The sequence below is a fragment of the Mirounga leonina genome, unplaced genomic scaffold (assembly GCF_011800145.1).
Source record: "Mirounga leonina isolate KUSES-001 unplaced genomic scaffold, KU_Mleo_1.0 Mir_171, whole genome shotgun sequence".
In the NCBI taxonomy this organism is placed as follows: domain Eukaryota; kingdom Metazoa; phylum Chordata; class Mammalia; order Carnivora; family Phocidae; genus Mirounga; species Mirounga leonina.
In genome coordinates, this window is record NW_023270436.1 from 21087635 (window position 1) to 21105388 (window position 17754).

At 40.8% G+C, this 17754-nt stretch overlaps 1 protein-coding gene across 3 annotated transcripts in view; it reads right to left on the reverse strand.

Moving 5' to 3' along the window:
- Positions 1 to 17754, reverse strand: part of TTC28 (tetratricopeptide repeat domain 28) — a 628656-nt gene that overhangs the window by 169486 nt on the left and 441416 nt on the right. For all 3 annotated transcript variants that reach the window (XM_035017265.1, XM_035017264.1, XM_035017266.1), the window contains one exon: positions 4976 to 5483. In XM_035017265.1, coding sequence (XP_034873156.1) covers positions 4976 to 5483 — 508 coding nt within the window. The remainder of the gene's footprint in view (positions 1 to 4975; positions 5484 to 17754) is intronic.

A 17754-nucleotide genomic window follows, 5' to 3' on the forward strand; every position in this document is an offset into this window, starting at 1 on the left:
AGGAAGGAAGGAAGGAAGGAAGGAAGGAAGGAAGGAAGGAAGGAAGGAAGGAAGGAAGGAAGGGAGGGAGGAAGGAAGGAAAAACTGAAACCAGCCATCCTAATGTTTCCCTTCTCACTTTCCTGATTGCATTTCACCCCACAGTAAGACAAGAGGCAAGTGTGCCTAGTTCCCAGTGAGTAAGAAGACCCGTGATGATCACTGAGGACTTTAATTGAGGCTTTGTTCCAGTGACCTACTCTACAGTCTGAGATTTGACTCCAAATTGCCTAAATCAGAACCATAAAGAAGGCCACCAAAAAACCTGAGGCTACAGAAATACTGTCATGCAACTACAGTTGTTTTGAGCATAAAAGGAAAGATGGACATTTTCTAAGCCAAAATATACATTAACATTATTTTCACAAGACGCATGCTTAGAAAACAGCTAGAGTGTTCTTTGTTGTTCATAAGAAATCTGACGAGTCTAAGTCATTTCTACTTGTTTTATTTTAAAACAAATAAAGGTGGATAATAAATATCAGTACATGCTGAACACCAAGGACAACGACTTCAAGTCACCTCTACCTTCTCCTCTCTAGTTCCACGAGTTCTATCCACTTTCCCCTCAAATGTGCACAGAGAGCTTCTATTGCCAAAAAAACAAAACAAAACAAAACCAAAAACCAAAAACCAAAAACCAAAACCTTCTTACCTTCTTAGTGATTCAAATGTCATTCCCCTTGGCTTCTGTGACATAAGTGATAGGCCCTCCACATCCTGAAGCTCTCTTCTCCCCAGTCTCTACCTGGATCCCCTCCACCGTCTGTGATCTTGACTCAGTCTCCCTGGCTGGCTTTCTGCCCTTACCTTACAGATGTTATTGAGATGATGCCCTTTTGATACCTGTTTCCAGTACTATTTGCTCATGTTACATTCAGTAAGAGACATACATATTGGACATGTACAAAATCACACATCACATGCTTCCCCAAACTAGTTCTTCCACTCAGCCTTCATGTTTCTTTCCAAAGGCACTGCTATTCCTCCAATCATCTGGGCACAACATCTTGGGATAAGCTTGCACTCATTCACTCTAACCATATAAGCATTTATTGCGTACCCACTATGTGGCAAGGGGTTATCTTGAGTGATACAGAGACTATAGATAGAATGTTGTTCATACTTCCAATGAGTTCTAATCCAGTAGAGGTAACTATACCAGTATACAAATAACCAAAACTTATGATTGAATATAAACAGAATAAGAGAAATTTTAAAAGGGTTCCTAGGGCTCAGATGAGAGAAAAGCTTATCTATCTTATTATCAGGAGAGGCTTCGAGTCATGAACAGTATTGAGAATGATCCTAAAAAGATGGGTAAACTTTAGACAAGCAAGAGAGGGACACAAATGTTATAAGTGGAAGAAATAGCTTGGGGAAATATAGTAAAGCCAGAAAGCATAGCCAATGTGGTGAGATTAGAGAAGATGAAGAGCCCAGTTTTAGGAAAAGCAAACAGTATGTACAGAGGAGTAGTGGAATTAAGTAACGGAAATCATGACTGACCCCATTTCAAGGTGAGGACTCTGGCCATAACGTCATGTGCACTGTGTAGCATCTACTAGCTGCTGAGCAGTAAATGGACCTATAAAGTTGTAAGGTACTTACATTTTAAAGGAAGTGGTAAGATATTAGCTCAAAGTAGATTGTGAAAATTTAAGGATAATATAATGTAATCCTAGAGCAACCACTAAAATATAATGCAAAGAAGTAGAACTAAAAAGCAAGTAGACAAGTTAAAATAAAACCGATATGATTAAATTAACCCACAGATGGCAGGAAAGGAAGAATAGAAAATGAAATAAAAGGGAAAGACAGAAAACCAGCAGTAAAATGACAGACCTAAATACACCACCACCAATAATTACATGTTAAATGGATGAAATTCTCTAATTAAAAGGCCATAATTGTCAAAATCAATAAAAAAGCAAAATGAACTAGATGTTATCTGCAGTTAACAAGCTAAATATAAAGACACAGAGAGACAGAAAGTAAAGAGATGTGAAAACAAAGGACTACACAAACAGTAAGTATAAGAAGGTAGGAGTGGGGCGCCTGGGTGGCTCAGATGGTTAAGCGTCTGCCTTCGGCTCAGGTCATGATCCCGGGGTCCTGGGATCGAGCCCCGCATCGGGCTCCCTGCTCGGCGGGAAGCCTGCTTCTCCCTCTCCCGCTCCCCCTGCTTGTGTTCCCTCTCTCACTCTCTCTGTCAAATAAATAAATAAAATCTTTAAAAAAAAAAAAAAAAAGAAGGTAGGAGTATAAAGTAGACTTCAAGACAAAAGATATGACCAATGACAAAAAAGAAACATTTCATAATGATAAAAGGACCAATCTGTCAGGAAGACAAAATCACAAATGAGTATGTGCCCAATGACAGAGTTTCAAAATTCATGAAACCATGTTTCACAGAGGTAAACAGAGTAACAGAGAAGTCCACAATAATAGTTGGAGATTTAACAGCCTCCTTCTAGGCAATTGACAAAACACAGAGACAAAAAAATCAAAACAGACAAAAAGGACTGGAACATTCAGCACCATCCACTACCTCGACTTGACATATGTAAAACATTACATCCAATGAAGTCCTACAAAGTATGTTCTCTGACCACAGTGAAATTAAAGTAGAATTTGATAACAATAATGTATCTAGGAAAATCCAAAATATTTAAAAATAAGTAACCCTTCTAGGAGTTAAAGAGAAATCACGACGATCTTAGAAAATGTTTTCAAACTCAGTGAAGGTAAAAACATAATACACCAAAAATTATTGGATGCAGGTAAAGCAGTGTTTGGAGAAAATTTTATATTTTCAAATGCTTGTATTAGAAAGAAGAAAGGTCTAAAATTAATGACCTGAGGTTTGACTTTGAGAAGCTAGCAAGAGAACCCAAAGTAAGTAGCAAGAAGAAAATGATAAAAATGAGACTGGAAATAAGTGAAATAGAAATGAGACAAGCAATAAAAAAAAAATTAACAAAAGCAAAAATTGGTCTTTAAAAAGATCAAGAAAACTGATAAATCTCTATGTAGAATGATCCAGAAACAGGGGGTGGGGTGGTTTGCAGGTACAAAATACAAACTACCAGTAACAAAATTGAAAGATGTCACTAGATATCCTATAAGCATTAAAAAGAAAATAAGAAAATACTATAAATAACTTTATGCCACTAAATTCAACACTTAGATGAAATGAGCAAAGTCTCTGGAAAATGCAACTTATCAAAACTGACACAAGATGATAAAGAAAATCTGAACGGTCCAATATGCATGGTCTTCTTCCCAGGTTCCAAGCCCTCCAATCTATCCTACGTGCCACTGTTTGACTTGTCTTCCTTAAATATCTGATCGATCTTCTTACTCCTATATTTCAAAACCTTCAAGAGTTTCTGCTAGCATATCTCTTGCCTGGTTTTCATACTAATTTGCCATCTTCTAGCACAGTCCTGAAGGGTACTCACGCCACCATCCCTCAGATACACCAACCCATTCCTTCACATATCCCTCCCCATCAATGCCGCCTCATTCCTGGCCAAATCTCACCTATTCTTCAAGGTCTAAATGGGTCTAGCCTCCTCCAAGAAGCTTTCCAGGCTAGTCCCAGCTCTCAGGGTCTCTCTTCTTGGAATTTCATGGCAACACCACATCACTAATACTGTCTTGCAGGGAGGCCACTATTGTCCTATGTAGTAAGTCTCATTTTCCCAACTAAATTATAAGCTCTTTGAGGGCAAAGATTTTTTTTCTTAAATCTCTATCCCTTAGGGCAACTATTCCAGGATTCAGCACATAGTAATGATTCAATAAATACTTGTAATTTATTGAATGAATATATAATGCCAAGAGCTTATTTCTATGGTTCTTATCAGACTCTCTAGACTGTCATTCTGATCTCAATACCATCTTCAGAGATATCTCCAGGGATTTGCCAGACTTTTTCTAACAACTGTATTCATGAAACATCTGGTTACAATAAGCAGAGGGTAGAGGGGAGGGAGGAGTAGTGCTAAAATTATATAAATGGAGAAGGGGGTGCCTCAGTTTTGTAGGTCACATAAGAGAAGGGAGCTGAGTTATACATTCTGCTGCTACTAATAGCCAAGAAGCATACACTAATACCAATGAGGTTACCTTCTCCTTGTCCTCTCCCTGTCCTGAGTCCATGTGGACACAGAACAAACAATGGGGCTCAGGGATGAGTTCCGCTTCTACTTCCAAACACATCTGTTCCTTCCATTATGTACCCACATCTGTTCGAGTAGAATCAAGATAACAACATCTTCTAAAAAGTAGCCAGGGACCAATACTCATCGTCTCTTACCATTACCTATAAATTCCCCCAAATTTATAAATATCTTCATTGTAACCAAGTACTATCAAACAGTGACTGCAAATCTAGCTTATTTAAATAGATCTTCCAAAAAGGAATTTTGCCTTTATACCAAAACTAGCAGTGTCATTTGTGAATACACATACTTTTGAGGAAAAAATACACTTCCTGCGGCATTCAAGTCACCAAGTAAAGAAATCCCTTTAAACAAAATTCTTCTCAAATTCCCTTCCATTGATGACTTCCTAGCAGCTTCTCTTTCATTTACACCAAACATGGCTTTTATATCCTCATTTCATTCCCTTTCTCTCTAATTAGATAAATTTGGTTGCTCTTCTCTCTAAACAGATTACAAGGTTGGGGTGTTCTGTTTTTCCAGTAGTTCAGAATCCTAATCCTTGCAGCACTGTGATGGCAGAAGGATCATGTGATTTAGAGCAAGCACGCTCCAAGGAAATCTATCTGAAGGAAACAGACAACACACACAACGCAGAGATGCTTTTGAATACAAACACACAGATTCCTGTAAAAGACAGTGGGCTCCCTCGGCTATTTCTGGCCCAGGGCGCTGACCCTGAGTCTTGTAAGCCATCCTGTCCTTACCCAGGTTGGAGGACGCTCGTCCCTCCGCAGCCCGGTCCTTGAGACCCTCAGCGATGCCCAGCTGCTGCTCGTGGTACTGTTTAGCCCGCTCCAGATCCTGCATGCACCTGGCAGCGTGGCCCAGGCCAGCGTAGGCCCGCATCTCAATGGCCTTCTCCGTTAGTTCCTGCGCCAGCTCCAGCACGTAGTTGTGGTAAGACATAGCCTTGTCAAAGTTCCTCCTGTAGTGATAGGCACTGCCCAGGTTGCTGTAGGCCCGGGCCTCTTCTCGCTTGTTCCCCAGACCCTTGGCTATCTTCAGATGCTGCTCATGGCACTGCACGGCATTCTCAAAGTCACCCATGGCAATGTACACAGCTCCCATGTTGCCCAGTTCTCGTGCCTCAGAAAGCTCGTCTTTGGATTGCTTGGCAAGAAGCACACACTGTTTGTGACTGGCCAGTGCATTGGGGTAGTCTCCAATGGCTGTGTACACGTGGCCCAGACTGCTCAGGGCTGATGAAGCTGCCTGGGGAGAGAAAGGATAAGGCAGAGAAACGAAAGCGCATCAGAAAATGGCTTTGGCTTTGCCTGTAACCATCCAACTCAGCACCTACTGGTGTTTCTATCAGTGTTTCACAGACCTGTGCAGAACGGAAAAAGAACCCATCCAAACAGCAAGTTCCTAATAAAAAGACAATGGTAATTTAATCAGTAACTTTCAATATCTAGTCTCGTAGAAACAGGCTGTGTTCCATATAACCTTCATTTTAGTTTAAAGACTTGTTGGCATTTCTAGTATCATGCTATATCTCCGTTAATAGCCATTAACCTCTGTAGTATAAGAAAATGTTGAAGAAAACCAGAATTAATTACTACATATAACAGAGCATAGGAAATTCATGAGAAATCCATGTTCGGTCTTTGCAGTCCAGGGCATTTCTCTAGGCGTGTTTTCTCCCAAAGTAAATGGATAGATCAATGGTAAGGGAGATGTTTAGAATGATGATTGGTAATTTTGTGACTCAGGACCCTGACTGGGACAGTTTTGTGACTGCTGGCTCCTGTTCTCTTATCTGGGTTCCCTCAATGTGACTTCATCTGTGCCGATTACTGTGGAGGGTTTAGATTTGGATAAACCCCAGAGGAAAACAATGGTTGGTTCCAATCTACACCCCTTCTGAATGGGGTGGTCCCACTGGGCCTCACCACCTGTTTTCAGGCCCATTTGGCTCTTCAGCCTTTTTTTTTTTTTTTTTTTTAAGATTTTATTTACTTGAGAGAGAGAGTGCGTGCACACACAAGCAGCAGGAGGGGCGGAGGGGGAAGCAGACTCCCCACTGAGCAGGGAGCCCAATGTGGGGCTCATGACCTGAGCAGAAGGTAGATGTTTAACTGACTGAGCCACCCAGGCTCTTCCAGCTTTACTCCTCTTGCCTAGAGGCTCTTCTGACCCTGGCCTCTGTGCAGAGAGAAGCACTGTCTTCCTAGTCCCCTCACAATGCTTGCCATGCATACAGTTCTTGTGTAAAGAAAAGCATGTGAGCCCTTTTTGTCGTAAAGGTTTTAATGAAAAGGACTGTATGTTGGTATAGTGAATCAAACAGGGACACCAAAATTAACAAAAGACTTACATGGGTTCTGGAATCTTCCACAAGTGCATTTAGTCTTAGATTCTAGTCTAGTTTTTAACTCCTTTGCAGAGACATAAAAGGGACGCTACCCTCGGCTTTTTCTAACCTCCTTTTGTGTTTTGTTTTGTTAATTAAGTTTTTATTCAAATTCCAGTTAGTTAACATACAGTGTAATATTAGTTTCAGGTGTAGAATTTAGTGATTCTATACTTCCATACAACAGCAGGTGCTCATCACAAGTCTCCATCACCTGTTTAACCCATCCCCCACCCACCTTTTGATTCTACAAGTTGCAGGCTTCCCTACCCTTTCCAACCTTCACACTGCGCCTACAGCTCTAGCCATGTATCCCCTTTTCTTCACGATGATCCCTCTTCCCAACATAAGCATGTGATCCTGGCAGAACAAAGGGTGTGCTCTGTCACAGGTAGGCAAGTGATTTTCACAAGGGCCTCCAGGCTGGGGAATAACAATGAGGGAAGGCTGTCCCACCTGGGGTAAGGGCATCTCTTTATGAGATGTGTTCTATGTCTGTGCACTTCAGAACACTTTTATTAATATTTTATAGATGTGAGTGATTTACTACCCTATTTCCTTTGCCTACAAAATAGCAGTTCTTGATCAAAATAACTGAAACACTGACCATCTTTATGATGTTTTGCAACTTGTGTATTTGCAAAGGGCTCCAGATCATTTTAAGTTGCATTTTTTTGAAAGATTTTATTTATTAATTTGAGAGAGAGAGAGCACACAAGTGGGGGAGGGGTGGGGGGGAGAAGCAGGCTCCCCGCTGAGCAGGGTGCCCAACTCGAGGCTTGATCCCAGGCCCCGAGATCATAACGTGAACTGAAGGCAGCTGCTTAACCGAATGAGCCACCCAGGTGCCCTGCCCCCCCCCTTTGGAAAAGTAGGCTTCATGCCCAGCATGGAGCCCAGTGCAGGGCTTGAACTCCCGACCCTGAGATCGAGACTTGAGCCATGATCAAGAGTCTGACGCTTAACTGACTGAGCCACACAGGCGCCCCTTAAGTTGCTCCTATCATTTCACAGACGTTTCAACAAAAAGATTTAGGAAGACAGAGAAGAACTAAATACTTAGAAATTTACTTTTTTGTTTTTTCTGAGTAGAGAAGAGCAGAAAGAGTCCATAAAAGCCAGAGTGCTGCATCAGTGTGACTGTGGCAGAAGCAACAATGATGTCATCAAAGAGCACGCCGCTTGGACATGTACTGGTCTCCGGTTCCCACTTCAGGAGCCTCTCTGGGGCCAGAGGTTAGAACTGCACATCAGCACATCGTACACAAGCCTTTCTCTCGCTCACAATTCCCCTCCCCCTCCCCAACAATCTCCTTTTCCCAGAGACCCCGCCTCTTTCTCCTACTTCTATAATTGGCCCTCCCACCTTCCTCTCTGGGGTTCTCCACCCACGCCTGGCTAAGTAGCAGGACACAAACCCCACCCACAAATCTTTGTTGTCACACAGATCTCTCACCACGGAGCTAGCGTAACTTAGAATCAGACACACTTGATTCAATACTGCACTGCCCTTTACCCACTCTGGGGCCTTTAGAAACTTAACTTCCCTGTGCCTTGGTTTTCCAGACAGACATTTCTAGGTCCCAGTAGTGCACCAGGAATTGAGTGTTTTCAAACTCCAGCCATGAGCCTCTGTCAAATGTATAAACCATAAATAATTCACTAGATAATTTCAAACCATAGATCTGGTTGGAGGCAATGAGCCCTTGAACACTGCAGGGGATGGATTTATAAGGCCTGGGGCAGGCACAGCATCCCAGGCGTCACTGTTCTTAGGGACTTCTGGTTTATGACAACTCCAAATGACAGCCATGGGATCTTCTGCTTCGGTTCTTCATTTCTCTAAATGCCAGGGAGACACAGGAGCTCAATTGCTGCAGTTCTCTGAACATAAGGAAAGGGAGTGCTGGGGCATTTCCCCTCTGGGGTGTGGGAAAAAAGAGGGAAGGACTACTGTATTCGCTGTTTCCTGGCACCCTCCAGTTACTAGACAGTGCTGTCTCACTGCGACTCTTCATGGCAGGTGTCCTGGAAACCAGCATCTCTAGACAACAGAATTTATGAAGCACACATCATAGCCTCTGAAATTAGAGAGGCAGCTCTACATTAGAGATGTAGTATAAGAATGGAACAGGATTTAGAGTCAGAAGCCTTGGCTGTATAGCCCTGATAAGTCACTCCACTTCTTCACCCGTGTTTCCTTTATACGTAAATTGTACTGATAAAGACAGCACACACACTTCCCAGGGCGAGGATGGGATCAGATGAAGCAGTGCATCTGCATGTCCTGCATAAACCATCAGGTTCTCAGGGAATGCATCTCTGAGGTGTGGATGGATGTCTTATGACTGCAAGCTGGCTGGGCTAAGCTCTGTTACCTAGCAGAAGCTAGTAATGGCAACTGAACCCATCAGTCACTATGACCAAACAACTATATTCCTATCAGCTGCCACAGGAAATGAAGTCCAGTGTTTTACAGCCCTTGGGCAAATAACATGTGATGATATTTATCAGCTAAGTGAATTACAAATTAATCACTTGTCTTTGTTCCTGTTCCTGTAGAATAAGCTTAGATCTGAAACATGGTTTCAGGCTGTTAACGAGAATCTGAAGACCCACTATCTATGGGGAATCACAGGCCCCACCTCAAGCAGATGCTACATTTGCCACTAAGGTTCACTGCTGCCTTTGTATATTAATCTCTTTGAGATTTTTGTGCTAGAATAGCAGCAGCTGCTTCCCACAGTGGAAACATTTTGGAACATCTGTATTTGAATACTAAAACGCACACGAACAGTTATGCTAACAAACTATCTGCTTGGGATAAGACAATACTTTTCTCTTTTTACAGGATATAAATTACTCCGGTTCTTGCCAAAGCATGATATCCAGCTGCAGACTTAGCACACAGGAGTCATCACCCTTTGCTCTGTGACCTGAATATTTGCAGAAGAACTGCATCTGACAAGTCAGCTTCATGCAACTAAAGAAGGAAATTTGCTCATACCTTTCCAAATCACCTTTAAGGACTTTTAGTTTGAGACATAAAATAGAGAAAGTTTAAATTACCCAAACTATAACCACATTGATAACACTACCATTAATGATTAAAGATATAAACATGTTTTCGTTCACCATGTTCCCTCCCCCCACTGTATGTATTTTTCATAAGGGTATATTTTGTGGGGGGATTAACTCCATATGCAGAGAATATTCAATATAACTGCTGGTTGACTAATTGCGGATAGTTTTTTAAAAAGGGAAATATACCAGCTAGTACCAGAAGTATGGTTTTTCTTCTAAATCCACATGCACTTTGTATTCCCTGCCAGTTCAGTGCCCACAAACCCAAGGTCCTGGGTTCACCACTTACAACCCAAGAGGCAGAGGCATGTAGAAGAATAGGGACAGAATCTCAAATCAGGCATGCACAGGTTCAATGACAAACTGTGATACTGCACAAGTTATGTGACGTCTTTGAGCCTCAGTTTCCTCATCTATAAAATGGGACTATTAATACCTTCCAGTGTGGTGAGTACTAAATAAAAATTTTAAAGATGTAGAAAATGACCAGAAGGGACGCCTAGGTGGCTTAGTTGGTTAAGCGTCTGCCTCCGGCTCAGGTCATGATCCCACAGTCCTGGGATGGAGTCCTGCATCCAACTCCCTGCTTCTCCCTCTGCTTGCTGCTCCCCATGCTTGTGCTCTCTCTCTCTCTGACAAATAAATAAATAAAATCTTTTTTTAAAAAAGAAAATGACCAGAAAATAGAACAAGAGGTTGTCACCAGAACTAAAAAGACAATACAAAAGGCTTGCTCCACTGATGGTAGGATATGTAATTATCTTCCTGTACTGAAGCATATTACTCATAGTATTCTTCTGCAAATGTAGGCATAAGAAAATTCACCCTTTACCCAGGAGCAGTCTAGAATTATTGGAATATGCAACACCTAATGTTGGGAAAAGCACTTGACTTCAAGTGGTCAAAGCTTACACGGACATTGGAGTGTTTTGGGTCTGTTAGTTGGTTTGTTCATTTGTTCATTCATTCATGAAAAATCTCTAGACTGACACAAACATAGCCAACTAATTTTTGACAAAGAAGCAAAGGTAATTCAATGCAGAAAGGACAGTCTTTTCAATAAAGGGTGCTGGAACAACTGGACATCCACATGCAAAAAAGTGAATCTAGACTCAGAATTTACATCTTTCACACAAGTTGACTTGAAATACATCACAGACCTAAATGTAAAACACAGAACTATAAAACTCCTAGAAGGTAACAGAAGAGAAAATCTATGGGACGTAGGGCTTGCCAATGAGTTTTTAGATATAAGACTAAAGGCATGACCCATAAAAAAACTGGTAAGTTGGACTTTATTTAAATTAAAAACTGCTCTGCAAAAGACACTATTAAAAGAATGAAAAGACAAGCCACAGGCTGGGAGAAAATATTTGCAAAACACATATCTGATAAAAAACTTGTATCTAAAACATGAAAACAAAAACCTTAAAGCTCAACAATAAAAAAAAAAAACCTAATTTTATTTTTTTAATTTTTTTTAAAGATTGTATTTATTTGACAGAGAGAAAGAGACAGAGAAGGAATACAAGCAGGGGGAGTGGGAGAGGGAGAAGCAGGCTTCCTGCTGAGCAGGGAGCCCGATATGGGGCTCGATCCCAGGACCCTGGGATCATGACCTTAGCCAAAGGCAGACGCTTAACTGACTGAGCCATCCAGGTTCCCCAGCCCAATTTTAAAATGGGCAAAAGATGTGAGCAGACACCTTACCAGAGAAAATATGCTGATGGTAAATAAGCATATGAAAAGGTGCTTCACATCATATGTCATCAGGGAATTGAAAATTAAAACAATGAGATAGCACTATACACCTATTAGAATAACTAAAATCCAAAAAACTGACAACACCAAATGCTGGTGAGGATGTGGAGCAACAGAAACTCTCATTTCTTTGTTGGTGGGGATACACACAGGGACAGCCACTTTGGAAGACAGATGGGCAGTTTCCTACAAAACTAAACATATTCTTATATGATTCAGCAATCATGCTCCCATGTATTTACCCTAATGAAATTAAAACCTATGTCCACACAAAAACCTGCACATGAATTCATAATTGCTAAAACTGGAAGCAACCAAGATGTCTTCCAATAGGTGAATGCCTAAACCCTGGTACATTCTTACAGTGGAATATTATTCAGTGCTGAAAAGAAATGATGGAGCCACAAAGAGACATACAGAAATGCTTAATTGTACATTGCCAATGAAAGAAGCCAGTCTGAAAAAGCTACATACTGTATGATCCCAACTATTGTCATTTTGTAAAAGGTAAAACTACAGAGAAAGCAGAAAAGTCAGTGGTTGCAGGGAAAGGGTAAATAAGTGGAGTACAGGGGATTTTTAGGACAGTGAAACTATTCTGCATGATACTTAAATGGTGGACACATGACATCATGCATTTGTCAAAACCCATGGGTTGCACATGACAGTGAACCCTAATGTAAACTGTAAACTATGAATTTCAGCTAATAACAGTATATCAATATTGGTTTGTCAATTGTAACAAAATGTATCACACTAACACAAAATGTTAATAGTGAGGGAAACTAAGTGGAGAAGGAAAGAGGGCATGTGGCATCTCTCTGTACTATCTGCTCAATTTTCTGTAAATCTAAACCTGCTCTTAAAAAATGCAGTCTATCCATCCAAATGGCCAACAGACACATGAAAAAGTGCTCAACATCGCTCGGCATCAGGGAAATCCAAATCAAAACCTCAATGAGATACTACCTCACACCAGAATGGCTAAAATTAACAAGTCAGGAAATGACAGATGTTGGCAGGGATGCGGAGAAAGGGGAACCCTCCTACACTGTTGGTGGGAATGCAAGCTGGTGCAGCCACTCTGGAAAACAGTATGGAGGTTCCTCAAAAAGTTGAAAATAGAGCTACCATATGATCCAGCAATTGCACTACTGGGTATTTACCCCAAAGATACAAAAGTAGGGATCCGAAAGGGTACGTGCACCCCGATGTTTATAGCAGCAATGTCCACAATAACCAAACTGTGGAAAGAGCCAAGATGTCCACCGACAGATGAATGGATAAAGAAGATGTGGTATATATACACCATGGGATATTATGCAGCCACCAAAAGGAACGAGATCTTGCCATTTGCAATGACGTGGATGGAACTGGAGGGTATTATGCTGAGCGAAATAAGTCAAACAGAGAAAGACATGTATCATATGACCTCACTGATATGAGGAATTCTTGATCTCAGGAAACAAACTGAGGGTTGCTGGAGTGGGGGGTGGGGGGGAGGGATGGGGTGACTGGGTGATGGACACTGGGGAGGGTATGTGCTCTGGTAAGCACTGTGAATTGTGCAAGACTGTTGAATCTCAGATCTGTACCTCTGAAACAAATAATGCAATATATGTTAAGAAAGAAAAAAAAGAAGAAGAAGAAGAAGAATGTAGCAGGAGGGGAAGAATGAAGCGGGGGAAATCGGAGGGGTAGATGAACCACGAGAGACGATGGACTCTGAAAAACAAAGTGAGGGTTCTAGAGGGGAGGGGGGTGGGAGGATGGGTTAGCCTGGTGATGGGTATTGAGGAGGGCACGTTCTGCATGGAGCACAAACAATGAATCATGGAACACTACATCTAAAACTAATGATGTAATGTATGGGGATTAACATAACAATAAAAAATTTTTTTAAAATGCAGTCTATCAATTAAAAAAAATAAATAAATTGGAGTTTTCCTCATTTGAGGAGTAGGTAATTCTTGGAAATGGGAACAGCATGAGCAAAGCATGAAGGATGATGAGAAGCCATTCAGACCTGGGAATAGGGGTAGTGGCTAGGAGTCTGAAAGGTAGGTTTGGATAAGTTCTGCTTGTCCATCAATTTGTAAAATCTAAAGCATTTTCCATGTTTGTTGTTTCATTTGATCCCTATAACAATACTTTACGTGTGTTATTATTTTTATATACATTTGTGAGATAAAACTAGACTCCAAGTGATAAAGTGCCATGTCTGAAAGTACATGCAAAGCCAGGTTCACATCCACATACGTCAGACCCCAGCTCTCCTGCTCATTTGACTACACAGAGTTTAGTCTCTGTTGAGGGAGTTACAGCTGCCCAGGGGGCAATAAGGGTCACAGGTTTAAGCAGGGGGCTGACAGGATCAGATCTGTACTTGCATGTATTTCCACGAAATAGATGAAAATAAGGGAGATCAGTAGTACCAACAACAACACAATGCCTAACTAAAATAATGACTAGTTAGAATACAATAAGATCTATTTTAAGCACTAATGATATTTAATGTCATCTTTGGGGCTCTTCATGACTATTCTAGCTTCTCTCCTTCCAAGTAAGTAAGACTGCACATTCCTGACTGCATGAAGTCAGGTGTGAGTGGCAATGTGACCTTCTTTGGCCAATAAATGTAATCACATCCAGGTGACGTGTGAGGAACCAGGGCATGCTTCACCACTTCTCTCTTTGCCGCACACTGTTCACCAGAATTCAACTTCAAGCGACAATCTTGGCAAAATGGCACAGAGCCCCGGCTGACATGTAATGAATATACAGTGGGCATGAGAAATAAATCTTTGTGGTTTTAAGCCACTGAGATTTTGGGGATTTAGTGTTATTGCAGCATAACCTGGACTAGCCTTATCAACACACTACTCAGCATAAATTACTAATTTTCATGCTCCAGTCATCATAGTTATAGTTAACACTACCTAGTCATTCAATTATTTAAATTACCATGTTTCTGGATGATTAAATTTTAGGCATTTACCAATTACCATAGGCTTATGGATGATGAAATTTTAGACATTTTTATAGAAAAACTAAATTTGAGAAGAATTAGGTACTAAAATCAGAACTTAGCTATTCCTTAAAAGCTTCCCTAACCCAGAGACAACTGTCTACCTGGTAATACTTTACCCAAAGTGCAGGCCTATTTAGAGGGAATTAATAGCCACCCCCATATAAACCTACAGAAACAGAAGACTGAATCATGTTCTGTGGAGTCTGTACACTCCCTACAGTCTGAAATGACACACTCTCTACTTAATGAGTGTACTGTAGCTTGAAAATCTACCCTTAACCAGCAACTGAGCTGAGAGAGTAAGTTTGTGTAGAAGTTAAATGATAGTCATGAATATCTAAAGTTACTTACTTGAGTCACACAAAACCGACTGGACAAAAATAATCAAAAGAAATTATTATCTATATTATTGAGGACATTGTCCATGATATCACCCAATCTTTATAAGGAGCAATGGAAAAATTTCTTTCAGATTTTAATGCTCTACCAAGCAGCAGCTATGGGTTTAGCTTAAAAAAAAATTGTGATTCTTATAAGTGGTCAAATTTACCTTTTTGGTTGGATTACCAGGAAGCTTATGGCTTGAGATGCAGAGCCTCCCTTTAACAGGCAGATAGAATACCACAGTATGTGCAGACTCCGCCCTGGCTTCAGCCTTATGATATATCCCTAATGCTCTCATTACTCTGATTTCTTCCCATTTATGTTTTGTGTCCTCTTCCCACAAATCCTTTTTGGATTAAAATAGAGAAAACAACAAATCAACAAAACACACACAAAAAAACGTTTAAATATTAAAGCTCTTGGTAGGGAGGAAGCTTCCCGAAATGGGATCTCTAAGAATTGTGAACTCACAGCCTCAACCTAAAGAGACTTAAATACCCCACAAACAGGGAAGTTGTAATTATATGGTCTTTAGTATTCTTAAATCATTTTCGTGTTGTTCATGCTCCATTATTGGTGCCAGCTTTCTTATAATCAATCTAACTAATTTGTCCCAATGCCTAAAGCTAGGGTTGGGGAGGACTATCCCACAGTTGTTTCTGAAAAGGTAAAAGAGTGATTTGTGCCTATCTGAATTCTTTCTATTATATACTATCCCATGGTGGAAAGAATTGGTTTGAATCTATTACTCTGAGCTTAGAGAGCAGCTAGTGATTGTTAGAGCTTCTCCACAGCAATCTGTCAGCCTTTTCTAATACTGTGGGGCCAGAGAAGCTTTCATAATAATTATTTTTATCAAAATTATATTAGGGTTGGAAGAATAACACAACGTCAGAAAGATCTATTACCTAGACCTAAGAGTTGCTGTCACAGGTGATAAATTATTTATAATGCCCAGCATTAATACAGCAATGTTTTCGAACCAAGAATTTGTAAATGTCCTTTGCAGATGCAAATTAACAGATTAATAAGGAAACAAGCTTTCTTGTATGAGAAGCTGAGATGACAGATTAGCTATTAAGAGCAATTTATAGGTCATAAGATATGAAAGTTGGCAAGAAACACTACCTCGGCTGGCTCTATAAATAGTAAAACTGCATTTAGTTTCCCAGAGGTATCCTGTTAGACATTTTAATTATACCATAAAAACTGCCAGAATTTATAATGATTTCATTTTTTTTAAAACTTGATGCTCCATGTAAACTTGAGGCAATACAACAGGCATCTGTGCTATGCGCCAGAACTGCCAAGTTGCAGCCAACGAAGAGTGCGTGCTGTTTCTCACGAAGGACTGCAAGTGGTTAAGGTTGATGCCGGACATCAGAGGAAAGATATGTTACCCCCTAACCACTCCCGCAGGTTATGTAAGGATTCCTCTCCCTCCTTCACATCCGAACACCTTCCACTGCAGCCCCACGCTGACCATCTAGGATGATTTTTACGAAGAACTGCCTCCCTTCTACATAGCTCTTTGGCCACAAAATGATGACCATGTAAAAATCCTGGAGTCTTGGTAGTCCTTTTAGGGTGCTGAATTTAACTGGGGGTAAATTCCCTCACTTACTTGAAATAATCAGTTAAGATGATTTTTGGAAACTGATTTCCCATCCTCAGTTTCACCTACATCTGCAGTTTTATTTGGGGGAGTGATAGATAACCTAATCTCAAATCAGTTTTTAATGACATAATCCACTCAAGTTTCTTAAGCAATAATTTGACCTGAGTTAGGAGACATATTCTACCATAATGCTGTTTTAGTGCAATCAAAACTGTTCCATTCTACTCTTGCCAGCCAACCTGACTTTTAGTAGGCTATAAAACATTGTTCTACAGGGGGTTGGAATGTAGTCAATCACCCTCTGAAGACAGTACGTACACCGAATCATAAAATCTGGCTTTGGCTGGGCAGGACATAATGGAGAAATTTGAAGAAAGAGACAGAGAGAAAACACATATGTGTGCAAGTACATACCCAAGAGGCAGAAGAGATATTTCTTAGAAGGAAGAACGCCCAAGAAAAGGACAGCTTATTTGCAGGGGCCAGCAGATAACAATTTAAGCAAGAAATCTTTAAACTGGGTGGAAAGGAGTCCCCAAGGGTCCTGGAAATATGTTAGAAAATGAAGAAACAACTGAGAACTTCTGCTACCACCCAGGAAGGAGTATCAGTACAGCCTTGTCACCGTGAAGGATACAGTGACAGCCTTCATACAGGCTGAGACCTTCTCAAATGCATGTCTTCTAACCGTTCAAGAATAAATGACCCACAATCTCAGCTCTCTGTACCTCTGCTCACTCCAGCAAATTCAACTTCTGTCCCTGTTGGATGATTCCAAACTTGGATTTTAGAACAAGAGACAGAAAATTTTAGAGCTGGGAGAGGTCTTATAGATCACCTAATCCACCAGTTTTCAAACTCTGCTTAAACCAAATTACAAACACATGTGATTGTGTGATTAAAGTGTACTTGTTTAGGTTAACTTGGACTAGGGTGTACTCTTCTCCCCAAGCATTAAGAGAATCTCTGGCACCCTGAAGGATTCTTTAGAGCAGAATTTGAAGACCACTCATCAATATAACTCCTCAATGTCTTTTGATGTAGAAATTAAGGCCAAGAGACGTCAAGTACCTTGGCCAAAGATCAACCCACTAAACAACCAGCAAGGGCAGGACTACAGCCTAGGTCGCCAGGTCTCTGTTGGTACCTCCTCACTCTGCTTTGCCAAATTGCACCACACCATCTCACAGTCACCTCAAATTCAGGCCCTCACTGCCCTTCCTAAGTCCCCTTTACTCTTGTGACTCCATGA